This window comes from Scyliorhinus canicula, chromosome 17 (genome assembly GCF_902713615.1).
Source record: "Scyliorhinus canicula chromosome 17, sScyCan1.1, whole genome shotgun sequence".
NCBI classification, from domain to species: Eukaryota; Metazoa; Chordata; class Chondrichthyes; order Carcharhiniformes; family Scyliorhinidae; genus Scyliorhinus; species Scyliorhinus canicula.
In genome coordinates, this window is record NC_052162.1 from 43,488,297 (window position 1) to 43,505,852 (window position 17,556).

A 17,556-nucleotide genomic window follows, 5' to 3' on the forward strand; every position below is an offset into this window, starting at 1 on the left:
GCCCATCCCCAACTGCCCTTGAGAAGGTGCTGGATTACTGCCTTCTTGAACAGCTGCAGTCCATTGCTGCAGGAACACCCACAGTGCTGAGGGGAAGGGAGTTCCAGGATTTTGATCCAGCAGTAGTGAAGGAATGCCAATATGATACCAAGTCAGGATGGTGTGCGACTTGAAACTTGCAGGTGGTGGTATTCCCATGTATCTGCTGCTCCTGTCCTTTTAGGTGGTAGAGATCACTGGTTTGAGAAGTGCTTGTGAAGGAGCCTTGGTGAGTTGCTGCAGTGCATGTTGTAGATGGTACGCGTTGCTGCCACTGCATCAGTGGTGGAGGGAGTGAATGGTTTAAGGCACTGGATGGGGTGCCAATCAAGCATGCTGCCTTGGCCTGGATGGTGTCAAGCTTCTGGAGTGTTGTTGGAACTGCACTCATCCAGGCAAGTGGAGAACATTTCATTACACTCCCGACTTGTGCCTTGTAGATGATGGACAATCTCTGGGGAAGTCAGGGGCAAGTTACTTGCCACAGGACTTCTAGTATTGACCAGCTCTGGTAGCCACAGTATTTATATAGCTAGTCCAGTTCAGTTTCTGGTCAATGAAAATGAAAATCGCTTATTGTCACGAGTAGGCTTCAATGAAGTTACTGTGAAAAGCCCCTAGTCGCCACATTCCGGCGCCTGTCCGGGGAGGCTGGTACGGGAATCGAACCGTGCTGCTGGCCTGCTTGGTCTGCTTTAAAAGCCAGCGATTTAGCCTGGTGAGCTAAACCAGCCCCAATGGTAACCCACAGGATGTTGATAGTGGTGGATTCAGCGAAGGCAATGTCGTGAAATGTCAAAGGGAGGTGGCTAGATTCTATGTTGGAGATAGTCATTGCCCAATATTGTTGCCATTTATCAGCCCACACCTGAACGTTATCCAGATCTTGCTGTGAACGCACATGAACTGCTTTGGTAGCCGAGTCGCAAATGGTGCTGAACATTGTGCAGTCACCCACGAACATCCCTACTTCTGACTTTATGATAGAGGGAAGATCATTGATGAAACTGAAACAACTGAAGATGGCTGGGCTTCGTGCACTATCCTGAGGAACTTCTGCAGCGATGTACTGTGATTGAGATGATTGATCTCCATCTTCCTTTGTGTGAAGTATGATTCCAACCAGTGGAGAGTTTTCCCATGATTCCCATTGACTTCAGTATTGATAGGGCTCCTTGATGTCTCACACAGCCAGGTGATGCCTTGATATCAAGGACAGTCACTCTTACCTTACCTCTGGAATTCAGCTCCTTTGTCCATGTTTGCACCAAGGCTGTTATGAGGTCAGGAGCCAAGTGGTTCTGGTGGAATCCAAACTTCATTCAGTTCAGGGTTATTGCTGAGTAAGCGCCGCTTGATAGCACTGTTGATGAACTTTTCATCACTTTTGCAGTTGATCAAGAACAGTAATTGACCAGGTTGGACTTTTCTGCTTTTGTGGACAGGACATACCTGGGCAATTTTCCACATTCATGAGTAGATACCAGTTTTGTAGCTGGATTGGAACAGCTTGGTTTAGGATGTGGCCAGTTATAGAGCCCAAAATTCTGTATAATTGAAGGGATGTTGTCATGGTCCATAACCTTTCCAGGATACTTTCTTGATATCACATGGAGTTAATTGAATTGACAGAGGACGGTGATACTGGGGTCTACAGTCAGCAAGATGTTGCCATGAAGGGTTCTCAACATTGACTCTGGACCCATGAGGTCTCATGTCATCAGATCAAACATGGCTGAAATGGATCATCTACTCGAGACTTCTGGCTAAAATTGGCTGCAAATGCTTCAGTCTGGTCCTTTGTGTTGGACTCCCTCCATCACAGAGGATGGGGATATTTGAGGAGCCTCCTCCTCCAGTTCTTTTTTTTTTATTGGCCACCACCATTCATGACTGTATGTGGCAGCCCTGCAGAGCTAGGATCTGATCTGTAGTCTGTGGGAGTGCATAGCTCTGTCTATTGCATGCCTTTCTTCCTGCGTTGTAGTTTCACCAGGTTGACAGCACCTGGCATGTCTTCCTGCACTTTTCATTGAACCAGAGTTGATTACCATCAAGCTTTTTTTGGGGAGTGGGGGAAAAGAGAGAGATAAAGAGAAGGGAGATATGGCAAGAAAGCCAGGATAGAGATCGTGAAGGATCCTGCTGCTGCTGATGACCCACTGCACCTCCTGGATACCCACTTTTGAGCTGAGACACCTATTCAAAATCTGTGCTGTTTAGCTGTGGTAGTGCCATGCAACGTGATGGATATTTAGCATCCACAAAGTGGTCACTGTACCAATATCATCATGGACAGATGCATATGTGATAAGTAGATTGGTGAGGACAAAGCGTGTTTTTCCCTCATTACCTGAAGACTCAGTCTCATGTCCTTTAGGACTCCGCCACCGTGGTCAGTAGTGCTGTTACTGAGCCACTCTTGGTAATGGACATCATTCTGTGTCCTTGCCACCCTCAGTTCTTCCTCCTCGTGTTGTTTAATATGGAGGAATACAGATTCATCAGCAGAGGGGATGTGATAGGTGGTAACCAGCCATGTTTGGTCTGATGATATGAGACCTCATACGTCCAGAGTCAATGTTGAGAACCCTTTATGGCAACATCTTGCTGACTTTAGACCACTGTGTCACCATCTCTGGTGGATAGTGGTGGTCATATGCGAGACATTGTCTGTAATGTATGTTTCCATGAGTATGACTATTCAGAAGCTTGCTTGACTAGTTTGTGGTACAGCTCTCCCAATTATGGCACAAGTCCCCAGATGCTAGTAAGGAGAACGTTGCAGGGTTGACAGGGTTGGGTGTGGCAGTCATTTCCAGTGCTTAGGTCAATATTGGATTGTCCGTCCAGTTTCATTCCTTTTAGACTTTGTAACGGTTTGATACAATTGCGTGGTTTGTAGACCTGAAGTCACATATAGGCTTGATCAGGTACGAATAGCAGATTTTCTTCCCTAAAAGACATTAATGAAGGAGAAGGGTTTCTACGGCAATGGTTTTGTGGTCATCCATAAACTTGCTTTTTAATCAGATTTGAATTCCACCAGCTGTGGCAGGAGAAGGGGCAGATTTAGCACAGGGCTAAATCGCTGGCTTTGAAAGCAGACCAAGGCAGGCCAGCAGCACGGTTCAATTCCCGTACCAGCCTCCCCGAACAGGCGCTGGAATGTGGCGACTAGGGGCTTTTCACAGTAACTTAATTGAAGCCTACTCGTGACAATAAGCGATTTTCATTTCATAGTGCAAACAAAAACAACCCCTCCCCAATCCCAATCAAAGATATCAACCCCCCCCCCCCCACCTTCCAACAAAGAACAAAAACAAACCTGAAGCCGATCAATGGCCCAAAACAACTTAAACACAGCGCCAAAGCATCTCCACCAAAGTTCAATGTCCACCTTCTCCTGCCAGTCCATTGTCTCTGAAAAATTTAATTGCCTCCTCCGACGTCCCAAAGTATAGCTCCTGGCATTCCTAAGTCACCCACAGGCCTGCCGGGTACAGCATCCTAAGCTTCACTCCCTTCTTGAAGAGGGCCCCTTTGGCCTTATTGAAACTCGCTCTCCTCTTACCACCTCTGCACACAGGTCCTGATATATTCGAAGTTCACTGCCCTCCCAGGTGCAGCGCCTAGTCTGCCTCGCCCAACTCATGATCCTCTCCTTGTCCAGGAAACGGTGCAAACGCACCACCATCACCCTCAGTGGCTTGTTCCCTTAGGGCTTCCTCATTAGTGCCCTATGCGCTCGAGCCACCTCCAGAGGTCGTGCAAATGCACCCTCCCCGAGCAGCTTCTCCAGCATCTTCCCCACATACGCATCAGCACCGGCTCCCTCACTTCCCTCCGGTAGGCCCACAATCCTAACATTCAGGTTCTCCAAGTCTTCGACTTTCTCCTGGAGCCGCCTCTGCGGACCCTGCATCAGCCCCATCTCTGCTGCCTTAGAGACAAACAGCTCCTCGTGTTCCCCCGCCACCTCCTCCATCTTCTGGATCACCTGATCCTGGGCCTCAAGCCTCACCTCCACGCGGTCAATCAACACTTCTACTGCTCGGACCAGGGGCAAAATTCTCCCATCGGGAGACTCAGTCCCGACGCCGGAGTGAAAACCGGAGCGTTTCACTCCAGCGTAGGAGGCCGCTCCTCGCCCCCTATTCTCCCACCCCCGGGGGGCTAGGAGCGTAAATCTCGCCGTGCCGGTTTGGGGGGGTGGGAGAATCGCGTGCGGGTGCCGGGGCGGCGTGGCGAGACTCATGCGGCGCCCCAGCGATTCTCCCACCTTGTGTGGAGGGGGAGAATTCCGCCCCAGGTCTTCCAGATTTTCCTTGTGTTGCTGGGTGAACTTCCTGTTCAGGAAACCCACCAGCTGCTCTGCTGACCAATGAGCCAACAGGACCACTCCCTGACCCTCCTCCATCTCCACATGCGTTGCAGACACCGCAACAACTTTTGCACTCTGTTCCCCTCTTTTGCAACCGCTCTGGCCCTTAGCTCGATACACCAGTGGGTCACTCTCTCCTACTAAATCTCCTGCACCTTTTTGCCTCCTCACAATCCACACGTTAACCGGTGAAAAGGTCAGAAAAAAACACGAGCGGGAGCCACCAATGTGCGACCACTCACACCATGGCCGCCTCCGGAAGCCATTGAAAAAGTAGTTAGCAAAGTTCATGGGATCTCGAGTTTCATAATTAGAAGTATTGAGTCCAAAAGCAGGAGAGTTATGCTCAATCTTCCGAAAGCGAAGCCACCACTGGACCACTGAGTCCAGTTCTGATCACCACACTTTAGAAATGATGTAAGTTTCTTGGGAGGATGCAGAAGAGATTTAGCAAACAATTCTTGGGATGAGGGACTTATCTACTAGGTATGATTGGAGAAGCTGGGGCTGTTCTCCTTGGAACAAATGGGATCAAGGAGAAATCTGATAGTGATGTGTAAGAACATAAAAGGTTTAGCTAAGTTAGACAAAGAAAAGCCGTTTTGCTTCAGTTTATAGTACAAGGACCAAGGAACATTGATTTAACTTAGATTAAGCAGCGAGGTGAGAAGAAGCAGCGAGGTGAGAAGAACAACTTTATAACATAATGAGACAAAGACCTTTTAACATAATGAGTAGTAATGATCTGAAATTCACTGCTCACAGGCTAGCTGAAGCAGACACAATCAATGACTTCAAAGGGAAAATGGGTTGCTCTGCAGAGAGCCAACATGGACTTGATGGCTGAATGGCCTCCTTCTGTGAATCACCATGACTCTACCTTAACGATTACAAGTGTGGAGGCTTATTCTTTCAGCTTTCATTGTTGCTTAAAAATGTAAACTTCCAGGGGACTGATTCCGAGTGTGGAGGAGGCCGAGTATTCGGCCATTGCAATCTCCAACCACGCTCCGCAGTGGATAGAGTTGGAGATGGGGGAGGTGCGGGACCAGCGCCTGTTGTGGCGGTTGGATGTGGGGTTGTTGGCAGAGGAGGTGTGTAGGAGGGTCCGGGCAAGTATTATGGGGTACCTCGAGGTGAATGATAGGGGGGAGGTTCAGGTGGGGGTGGTCTGGGAAGCCCTGAAGGCAGTGATTCGTGGGGAGCTGATATCCATCCGGGCACACAGGGAGAGGAGGGAGAGGAGCGAGAGGGATAGACAGGTGGGAAAGATGCTGGAGGTAGACAGGAAGTACGCAGAGGCACCAGAAGAGGGACTGTTGGGGGAGAGACGCAGCCTGCAGGCTAAATTTGATTTGCTGACCACTAGAAAGGCGGAGCACAGTGGAGGAAGGCACAAGGGGCAGTGTACGACCACGGTGAAAAGGCGAGTAGGATGCTGGCTCATCAGCTCCGCAAGCGGATGCGGCTAAGGAAATTGCTGGAGTGAGAGACAAGAGTGGGAATGTGGTGCGGAAGGGGACAGAGGTGAATGAGGTCTTCAAGGACTTTTACGGGGAATTGTACCGGTCGGAGCTAACGGGGGAGAGGAGGGGAATGGAGAGGTTCCTCGACGGGCTTTCTTTCCCGAAGGAGCAGGTGGAGGGGTTGGGTGCGCCGATTAAGCTGGAGGAGCTAGTTAAGGGGATTGGGCAGATGCAGTCAGGGAAGGCACCGGGGCCGGATGGGTTCCCGGTGGAATTTTATAAAAAGTTTGTGGACCTAGTGGGCCCCTTGCTGGTGCGGACACTTAATGAAGTGTGGGAAGGGGGGACTTTGCCCCCGACGATGTCGCGGGCGCTGATCTCGTTAATCTTAAAGAGGGACAAGGACCCCCAGCAGTGTGGTTCATACACGCCCATATCTCTCCTCAATGTGGATGCCAAGGTGCTGGCAAAAATCCTGGCCACCAGGATAGAGGACTGTGTGCCAGGGGTTGTACACGAGGACCAGACAGGGTTTGTGAAGGGAAGGCAGCTGAACACGAATGTGCGGAGATTGTTGAATGTCATCATGATGCCGGCGATTGAGGGGGAGGCAGAGATAGTGGTGGCGCTGGATGCGGAGAAGGCCTTCGATAGAGTGGAGTGGGGGTACTTATGTTGGGGAGGTTTGGATTTGGTGAAGGGTTTATTAGATGGGTGAGGCTGCTATACGAGGCCCTGATGGCGTGCGTGGCCACGAATGGGAGGAGGTCGGAGTACTTCCGGCTTTACAGAGGGACCAGGAAGGGTTGCCCCCTGTCCCCCTTGTTGTTTGCATTGGCAATCGAGCCGCTGGAGATGGCGTTGAGGGATTCAGAGAGGTGGAGAGGTTTGGTGCGAGGTGGGGAGGAACATAGGGTGTCGTTGTATGCCGATGACCTGTTACTGTATGTGGCGGACCCGGTGGGAGGGATGCCGGGGGTGATGGAGCTGCTAGCTGAGTTTGGGACCTTTTCAGGTTATAAATAAAATTTAGGCAAGAGTGCGGTGTTTGTGGTGCACCCTGGAGACCAGGAGGAAGGAATTGGTAGGTTCCCGCTTAGGCGGGCAGGGGAGAGTTTTAGGTACCTGGGGGTGCAGGTGGCCAGGGACTGGGGGACTCTTCACAAACATAATTTCACCAGTCTTGTAGATCAGATGGAGGAGGAGTTCAAGAGGTGGGACATGCTGCCATTGTCGTTGGCGGGGAGGGTGCAGTCCGTCAAAATGATGGTGCTTCCGAGGTTCTTGTTCCTCTTTCAGTGCCTGCCCATCTTCATCCCCAGGGCCTTCTTTAGGAGAGTGACTTGCAGTATCTTGAGCTTTGTGTGGGCACATGGGACTCCGAGAGTGAAGAGGGTTTTCCTGGAGCGAGGGAGGGATAGAGGCGGGCTGTCGCTGCCCAACCTTTTGGGGTACTATTGGGCGGCCAATGTGTCAATGGTGCGTAAATGGGTGATGGAGGGGGGGAGGGGCGGCGTGGAAAAGAATGGAGATGGAGTCATGTAGAGGTACGAGCCTGGGTGCCATGGTAACGGCGCCGTTGCCGCTCTCCCCTAAGAGGTTTACCACGAGCCCGGTGGTGGCGGCGACCCTAAGAATCTGGGGACAGTGGAGACGACATAGGGGGGAAACAGGGGGCTCGATGGAGGCTCCATTGGGTGGCAATCATCGGTTCATCCCAGGGAACAAGGATGGGGGATTTAGGGGGTGGCAAAGGGTGGGCATCAGTAAATTGAGGGGCCTGTTTATTGGCGGGAGGTTTGCGGGCCTGGGGGAACTGGAAGATAAATTTGGGCTTCCCCAAGGGAACATGTTCAGATATTTGCAGGTAAAGGCGTTTGCTAGGCGATTCCCTTTGCTGCCCTCGCGAGGGACGATGGACAGAGTGCTTTTGGGGTGTGGGTCGGAGAGGGGAAGGTGTCTGACATCTATAGGTAATGCAGGAGGTGGAGAAGTCGTCAGTGGAGGAGCTGAAGGCTAAATGGGAGGGGGAACTTGGGGAGCAGATAGAGGACGGGACTTGGGCGGATGCCTTGGAGAGAGTCAACTCTTCCTCTTCATGTGCGAGGCTTAGTCTCATCCAATTTAAGGTGCTGCACCGGGCCCACATGTCCGGGACTAGGATGAGTAGGTTCTTTGGGGGGTGAGGACAGGTGCACCAGATGTTCGGGGAGTCCAGCGAATCATGCCCATATGTTCTGGGCATGCCCAGCACTGGAAGAATTCTGGAAGGGGGTGGCGGGGACGGTGTCGAGGGTGGTTGGATCCAGGGTCAAACCAGGGTGGCGACTCGCGATTTTCGGAGTTGCGGTGGAGCCGGGAGTGCAGGAGGCGAAAGAGGCCGGTGTCCTGGCCTTTGCGTCCCTAGTAGCCCGGCGGAGAATCTTGCTGCAGTGGAAGGATGCGAGGCCCCCCAAGTGTGGAGACCTGGGTCAATGACATGGCGGAATTTATAAAGTTGGAAAGGGTCAAATTTGCCCTGAGAAGATCAGTACAAGGGTTCTATAAAGGGTGGCAGCCTTTTCTGGACTTCCTGGCTCAAAGATAGGTATCTTGGTCAATAGCAGCAGCAACCCGGGGGGGTGGGGGTTCTTTACTATAGTTTCTATTTTGTTTTCCGCTACGGTTATGTAACTTAACATTGTGTTAATTTAAGTTGTTGTTAATATGTTGGGTTGTACATTGAGGAGGGGCGAAGGTTCATGATTGTTGTCATTATTGTTATTCTTGGTATTTTAGTATGGTTTATGGTGTTGTATAAATTCAAAATTTTTCAATAAAAATTATTTTAAAAAAAAAATGTAAACTTCCGTCTTATTTAATTCTTTCCGTCTCTATTTCTTGTTCTGTCCCGGATTTGCCATTGAATTCACCTCCTCTAATTTACACTTCCCTACTCGATCTTTGTGCTGTTAATCACCTTCAACTTGGTTCAAGAGATACACAGTTGCTTGCTTTTTCACTCTGGGCCCAGAAAACCGATCATTTTACACTTTCAGCAATTTGCCCAGCATAAAAATTAAAGACCTTAACGCACAATGGCAAGTTTAACTAACAAAGAAACTATTAGATGTCCTGCTGCAGCACATTTCAGCTTAAAAGATATTTTTTTTTAAATTGCTGAATATGTACTCATTAAACATGTATACAAAAAAAACCTAACTGGGTTCAAATTGGGGCTTACCACTACTCAGTTATAAATCTCATCATCCCCTTCCCAAGGTCCCTGTCGAATTAGTCAAACCCTGGGGATCTGAATCCATCTCGACACACTTGCCAATATAATAATTTTATTTAAAACACAGAAGAGCAGTTTCAATGCAGAAAAATTGATTTCTGATTGAGATGGGGGGGGGGGGGGGTAAACTGGATACAATTTCTTTTTTTTTAAAATATAATTTTTATTCAAGTTTTTTAATAACAATAACAAACTTTCCCCCCGTTATTTAAAACAAACAAGGCGTGTTTCTACACCAAAACAAGAAAAGAACTCTCCCCCCAAAAATAAATAATAACAAATAGCAATACAAGAAAATAACATAACAAACCCGCTGCCGCAAAAACAAACCCCCCCAACCCCCCGGTTGCTGCCGAGACCGGCCACTCTACCCCTTCGCCAGAAAATCGAGAAAGGGCTGCCACCTCCGAAAGAACCCCTGTACCGACCCCTTCAGGGGAAATTTCATCCTCTCCAACTTGATGAACCCAGCCATGTCGTTGACCCAGGTCTCTGAACTCGGGCGCCACGTATCCCTCCACTGTAACAGAATCCTGCGCCGGGCTACTAGAGACGCAAAGGCCAGAATGCCGGCCTCTCTCGCCTCCTGCACTCCCGGCTCCGAAGCTACCCCAAAGATCGCGAGCCCCAGCCCGGCCTGACCCTAGACCCAACCACTTCCGACAAAATCCCCGCCACCCCCTTCCAAAACCCCTCCAGAGCCAGACATGCCCAAAACATATGGGTGTGGTTTGCCGGGCCACCCGAACACCTCCCACACCTGTCTTCCCCTCCGAAAAACTAGCTCATCCTTGCCCCCGTCATGTGAGCCCTGTGCAACACCTTCAGCTGAGCGCAAGAGGAGGAATTCACCCTCTCTAGGGCGTCCGACCGCGTCCCATCCTCAATCTCTTCCCCTAGCTCTTCCTCCCATTTCGCTTTGAGCTCATCTACTGAGGCCTCCTCCTCCTCCTGCATCAGTTGGTAGATAGCCGAGATCTTCCCTTCCCCGACCCACGTCCCTGAAAGCACCCTGTCCTGCACCCCCCTCGGCGGCAGCCGCGGAAACTCCTCCACCTGCCTCTTGACAAAGTCCCTGACCTGCATATACCTAAAAGCGTTCCCAGGGGGGAGGTTCCACTTCCCCACCAGCTACTCCAGAGTCGCAAACTTCCCATCCAAGAAGAGATGACCAAACTGTCTGATGCCTGCCCTGTGCCAACTCCCAAATCCCCCACCCGTTCTCCCTGGCGCAAAACGGTGATTGCCCCGTATCGGGGCCCAAACTGAGGCCTTCACTCCCCCCCCCCCCCCCCCCATGCCGCCTCCACTGTCCCCAGATTTTGAGGGACGCAACCACCACCGGACTCGTGGAGTACTTTGCCGGGGGGAGTGGAAGTGGGGCCGTCACCAAGGCCTCCAGACTCGTACCCGCACAGGACGCTACCTCCAGTCTCTTCCATGCGTCACCCTCCCCTTCCGTCACCCACCTGCGAATCATCGCCACGTTCGCCGCCCAATAATATCCACACAGGTTGGGCAGCGCCAGGCCCCCCTACTTCCCTTCTTCGTTCCAAAGAAAGAGGGAGACAAGGGGCACCCCTCTTGTGCAGTGCCTCGTGCGACTCCACTTTCACTGCCAGGCCCAAAAGTTCATCCTCATTCTCCGAAGCCTTGTGCCGCAGCTCCCGAATCTCCCTGGCCTGAGCCATCTGAGTCGCCACCAGCTTGTCCAGCGAGGCCTTAAACGGCTCCAAAATCTCAGCTTTGAGCTCCTTGAAGGGGCGATGAAGCAGCTCCTGCTGCTCCCGTGCCCATAGCTGCCATGCTGCTGCTGCTTCCCCGCCTGCCACAATCTTGCTTTTTCTGCCTCTTGCCTTTCTCTGTAATACCGACTTCTGGATCGATCCACTGTGAGTCCAGTCCATCCACCGGCCGCTGGGCACACTGGCTGTGTTTCCCCCCGGGGGAAAAGTCGAAACAGCGCCGTTGCGGGCGAAAAGAGCCCGAATGTCCAAACAAAAGCGGGAGCTGCCGAACGTGCGGCTTAGCTCCGCATTGCCGCCACCAGAAGTCACTGGATACAATTTTTAACCATCTCCAATATGTAAGCTTCTATGAGGCTTTTCACAGTTTTATGAACATTAATCAAGACTTCTAAACTCTTGGTTTTCAAATAATTATTCCTGTGGGACCAGGTGCAACAGCCTAACAAGAGCAAGAATCACAGGATAATTAGCTTAGAAACAGAATTACACACAATCACATCTCTAGCCCTTCACAACTCTTCTCAAATAGCATAGTCTGGCTAGCTTGTACTTACTGCCCACAAGATTGGCGAGGGATGAATCCAGGTCAGTTGCTAGTAGTTTTTTGTTTTGTTGGCTCACTGGTGTTGTTGTTTCATTTTTGGCAAGGAGAGTTGGCTGCGGCATCAGCATTTCACCTGGTTGATCAAAACCTTAGCAGGAAAGTAATGGTGTAACAAGGTTAAAGCAAAGTCCATATGTACAATCCTACAATGCATCTTTCGAAGTTCCAGGAGCCTCCTGGATAATGTAATATATTCCAAACAATGGCTCAACTCAAATTCCTCAAACAATACCACTTCTACCTGAACCGCTTTCATTAATTTAACACAGTATGCTGTGAAAGCATATGACCTACATGGACTCCAAAGGTTTTACTGAAAACTCAGATTGCTACTCAAAACTGTTTTTCTATGCTAGGTACAGGAATTGGATTGGGCCAAGGTAAAAAGCATTTTTGGTGGAGAAAATGAGTAGAATACTAATATTTTCAATATTCAGCAAACTAATTACAATTTTCATGGATTGAAACTCTCAAACTGTTATTCTATCAAGATGTAATTTTTTTTTGGATCTCCTCAATAAAAGGAATTTTATTTGTTCAAAGGATGTCGACGGCGCTGGCATTTGCTGCGTATTCCTAATTGTCCTCGAGTACAATTAAGAGTCAACCATATTGCTATGGGTCTGGGGTCACGTGAAAGCCAGATCAGGCAAGGATGGGGATTTCCTTCCCTAAAGGACATTAATGAACAAAATGGGTTTTACAACAATTGAGAATGATACTTTCATGGTTACAATTACTGAGACTAGCTTTCAATTCCATATTTAAAAAAAATTAACTGAATTTTAATACAACCAGCTGCTGTGGTGGGATGTGAATCCTTATCCGCAAAACATTAGCCTGGGTCTCTGGATTACAAGAACAGTGATATTACCACTAAATCACGATTTCCCCACGCATAAATGCAAAATTAATGTATTAAAGTTCATTGTACTGTTCCATTTATCAGGGATGAAGAAAAATAATAAGCAACTTGCATATTTTCAGAGGTTGCCTTTCAAGAATTTCCAGGAGAGAATGCAACAAGCGACTCAAACTGTCAAAGCAATATATGTACAATAAATGATTCATTGTGCTATTCGGTATTGTATTTTGTGATTTTTTTTCATATAAATCTGATCAGTTGTTTAACCTGTGTGAAGTGGGCTAATTCATTAATATGTTCAACCTTTGGGCAGATAGCAAATATACTGGCCATACTACTCTCCAGCAGGCAATTTATTATAATTTAAATTACCTGGTACTGGAGTAAGCAAATCAAATGCAGGTTACTTTCCATTAAAGACGGAAATAATCAAGTAGTCCACTTAAGAAGAAAAAGGTGTTGCAAATTGGCCAGACCACATCAGTGTGCAACATTTCCTCATTCATTGATCATCTCTAGTGTTTTTTCCTTCACCATTAATCAGGTTATATATTAATTTATAGGCACAGGTTTCTCTGCTAAAATATTAAATAAACACCAGGTCAATTTACTCTTGTTTAACCATGGTTGAAAATGGTCAAATGCTTATCTGTTGCACTTTCAAGTCAGCAAAATCTATCATTAAGTAATTGCTACAGATGCAAAATAATCAAAGCCAACATTATGTACTGTTTAGTAGATTAAGTGATCTTGCATGGTATTGCTCTAAACAAGTTGAATACATAGGATGTACATGCATGTTAGGAGGTAATTTATGAATGCAAGGTGATAAGTGTGCAATGAACACTTGAATTTCTGTTAAACAAACTGGTGTTTTGTTTTTGGCCTTTTTGCCCCCTCTTAACCTCTTCAACCATATTCATGTCCTTTTCATTTTGTCCTGTTGCCTTAATACTTCCTGTGCTAATCATCAATGAGACCATCTCAAACACCTTACATCCTTTAACACCCACATCCTACCTATTCTCCTTCAATCCCAATTCTCTCAGCAATTGCTGAAAGACAAAAACACCTTGCACAAGTTTTTGCAAAACCATTTTCATACTTCCAACCTCAAAGCATTTGGTCCTTACTTCTCCGGCTTGATTCAGGAATGTTGACAAGATAGTCACTGAAATAATTTAGCGCAGTTAAGTGTGTATGGAGTGGCAATCCAATGCCGATTGCCACTCCGAAGAAGTTATGGACCCATACGATACCAAAACTCAACTAGTCAATAAAATCCACCTTACCCATTCAGCAAGATGACATCAGCCCAAAGTGGTAGCATGTAAAGCCAGGAGAAAGTTGAATCAGTGTCAGAGCTCCATACAGCAAATTAGGGGAGCATTCATAGAACAGTACATAAAACAGTACAGCACAGAACAGGCCCTTCGGCCCTCGATGTTGTGCCGAGCCATGATCACCCTACTCAAACCCACGTATCCACCCTATACCCGTAACCCAACAACCCCCCCTTAACCTTACTTTTTATTAGGACACTACGGGCAATTTAGCATACCAATCCACCTCACCCGCACATCTTTGGACTGTGGGAGGAAACCGGAACACCCGGAGGAAACCCACGCACATAGGGGGAGGACGTGCAGACTCCACACAGACAGTGACCCAGCCGGGAATCGAACCTGGGACCCTGGAGCTGTGAAGCATTTATGCTAACCACCATGCTACCCTGGCAATAAAACTCCAGACTAAAAAAGCCGTTTTCACACTCTCAGATAGCATTGTCCATGAATAGTGGAAGTATACATTTACACTGTAACCTAATCAATCAGAACGCTGGAAAAAAAAAATGACCAAATTTTTCCCCCCAATTCACAAACCTGCCACTCACAATGCTGCAAAAGCCCTGGACCAACTGGATCGATGCCAGGCCGTAGGCCATGTGGCCAAGCTAGGAAGGTGACTGGTGGCTTCAAACATTGCCGTATTTCTGCTCCTGCCTCCCTGTTGTACACGTTCCTTACTTTAGCCTGAGCAGTCTGAATTACAGGCATTGGCAACTAGACTGGGGCAGGGGGAAACTTGTTAGTTTCCTAATTATAGCGGTTTGCGTGTTGCGGGGGGGGGGGGGGGGGGGAGGAGAGTAAGGGGAGAAGAGGGGCTTATTGAAAAGAACAGATTGCCCTGCGCATGTAGGGAGAGGGACTGTTACTGCATAGGTGTTAAAATGGGGTCACATTGGAAAATAATTCAGGAAATACTGGTGACGAGGGTATGGATTAAGTAAGAACTTGAGATACCTCAAGTTTCTTCAAATGTATACTATGGATGCATTGGAATTTATAAGCCCATAGTGGTTAGCACTGTTGCTTCACAACCCAGGGACCCGGGTTCGATTCCCGGTTTGGATCACTGTCTATACGGAGTCTGCACGTTCAACCAGTGTCTGCATGGGTTTCCTCCGGGTACTCCAGCTTCCTCCCACAAGTCTCGAAAGACGCGCTTGTTAGGTGAATTGGACATTCTGAATTCTCCCTCAGTGTACCCGAACAGGTGCCGGAGTGTGGCGACTAAGGAATTTTGACAGTAACTTCATTGCAGTGTTAATGTAAGCCTACTTGTGACGCTAATAGAGATTATTATTAAATGACGTTAATAAGGCATGTTATTGCTTAACTGTTGACTATGTTCAATTTTATTCTGGACACTTGCACATTAATACATCAGCCATGTTTTGCACATTTTTGTGTCTCATCAATCACTTAGGCAGGTTTTATGTCAGTCACATACTTATGTTTAGGCATTCTAACATTACCCTATAATCCAGAAAATTCAGAAACCCAGAAATGCCTTGATCTCAAGCTTTCCAGATTGGAGAACTTACAATGTATCAAATCTCAGTTAATAGTGTGTGTGCAGTGGGGCAAAAAATATTTCCCCCCCAAAAAATACATGAGCTAGGTAAAAACTGCTGGAATTGGTCCCTGCACTTGAATAGATGGTCTCTAGATGCACCCAATACAGAATCTTGAGCCCACTATCATCAGGCCAGAAAGCTGCAACACAACAGGTGACCCTAACAACTTTGCCACTGAAGAGGAAAAATGGGTGCTACAGTCAAACATCTAGGCTCAAATCCCTTTATAACAAATTGATTGCTTCAGAGGGAGAATTTCCTGACTTTCTTTGAATAGATGTACAATCTATTCTTGTATTCAGCAAATTAGCCCGAAAAGGCTTGTTTTTAATGTTGCATACAAAGACACCTGTGACATTGCATTCCCTTTTGCACTCCCTTCTGTTCTACACGCAAGTATCAGCTAATCAAAGACAGGTCAGTTTGCCATAAAAGAATGCAGGATATCTTTATAGGGCTGAAAGGTTTGGCTGTAATATTTTGTGGCTGTGCTAGAGTACAGCTTTACGATATGATCTTGCTTCAATTTACTATATAATGAAGGATTTGGGCCAGTAATGCAAAATTAGCACTATGCATTTACCGCTTGCATTCTTGGCATCACTGAGGCCTGATTTGGATCCAAACACGGAGTCAAAGTCCACATTCAGTGTTGATGGAGCCATCATCTGTTGGGCTGGTTGAGGAGCAAATTCTGGAACAAGAATTTAACATCGGTCATTATCAAGAATAAAACAAAAAAACAAATACCGGAAGGCACACGCGGGAGGTGAAGAGAGAGAGAGTGAGAGAGAGAGTGAGAGTGAGAGAAAAAAAATGAGCGAAAGAAAGAGCAAAAGAACGAGAATGAGCTTGAGAACAAGAGAGAGCGACCAGGAGAGGGAGAGATCACGACCGAGAGAGAGAGACTTTACACAGTGCCCAACTGCACTTTGAAGATGTCAAAAATACTTTAAAACAAATTGATTACTTCACAGGGAGAATTTCCTGACTTTCTTTGAATAGATGCACAATCTATTTTTGTATTCAGCAAATTAGCATGTTGTATCCAAAGACAACATCTGTGACATTGCATTCCCTTTTGCACTCCTTTCTGTACTACACTCAAGTATCAGCCAAAATTGCTGAGTGCAACATGAACACAAAACCCTCATTTATGGAGGAATTCAATAAATTTCATTTCTAAAAGAAATGTCACTACTGCTATATTATTTTCCTAAATAATCCTAGAAACACAGGTAATTCCTTCAATGTACAGTCGTCTACCAGTTATGTCCACAGATGATTTCAAATACAATATTTCAAAAAAGATGAAAACGTGAGACCTTCAGTTTAATGCTACGAATGCAAATCTGTCGCAGTTGAACTTGACCAACTGGAGGAATATTCAGTAATGGTAACATGATAACTAAAAGAGCAAAAGTATCTTAGATCACCAGAAAAACGTTCTGATGAAAGATCATTGGCCTGAACATTTACTCTCTTGCACTCTCCATGATGCTGCTTGACCTTTTTCCTGTATTCTCTTTTTATTTCGTAGTAAGAAAAGCTTAACGGTTACATGCAGCCGAGAAATCACAACCAAGCTACTTCTGGGTGACACGGTAGCACAGTGGTTAACACTGTTGCTTCACAGCACAAGGCACCTGGGTTCGATTCCTGGCTTGGCTCACTGTCTTTGAAGAGTGCACGTTCTCACCGTGTCAGCGTGGGTTTCCTCCGGGTTCTCTGGTTTCCTCCCACAAGTCTCGAAAGACGTGCTTGTTAGGTGAATTGGACATTCTGAATTCTTCCTCAGTGTACCCGAACAGGTGCCGTGTGGCGACTAGGGGATTTTCACAGTAACTTCATTGCAGTGTTAATGTAAGCCTACTTGTGACACTAAAAGATTATTATTAAGGTAAGTTTCTGCAGTCATTGATTTATGGCCAATTTTCAACAACCAAATCTGATCAAAAGTGAACCTGTTCAATTCAGTAATCTGTACTTGTTACTTCGGAGTTTTTCAAACTGAGATCTGCAGGACCCTGTGGGGGTGTGGGGGAGAGCTGCATTGTAAAACCTTTCCAGAGGCATGTGTTTGCAGAATAAGATTTAGAGATTTGAGAGGAAGGGACTTTAAAAAATAATAGGGTGTATCAAGAAAATGAGCAAATGAGCGGTGGCCTGAGGCAGATTTAGTGCAAGTGTAGCCACCATATATGGAGAGGTGAGTGTGCATGCAAGAAGGTGACAATGGCTGGAATATTTACT

General features: G+C 47.3%; 1 protein-coding gene across 12 annotated transcripts in view; it reads right to left on the reverse strand.

Moving 5' to 3' along the window:
- The window catches only part of si:ch211-200p22.4 (phosphatidylinositol-binding clathrin assembly protein), a 176,464-nt gene that overhangs the window by 16,369 nt on the left and 142,539 nt on the right, over positions 1-17,556 (reverse strand). For 10 of the 12 annotated variants that reach the window (XM_038775660.1, XM_038775658.1, XM_038775661.1 and 7 more), the window contains 2 exons: positions 15,887-15,997; positions 11,469-11,606 (listed from right to left, as the gene is read on the reverse strand). In XM_038775660.1, coding sequence (XP_038631588.1) covers positions 11,469-11,606; positions 15,887-15,997 — 249 coding nt within the window. The remainder of the gene's footprint in view (positions 1-11,468; positions 11,607-15,886; positions 15,998-17,556) is intronic. The other 2 variants (XM_038775656.1, XM_038775664.1) reach the window with 1 other exon arrangement.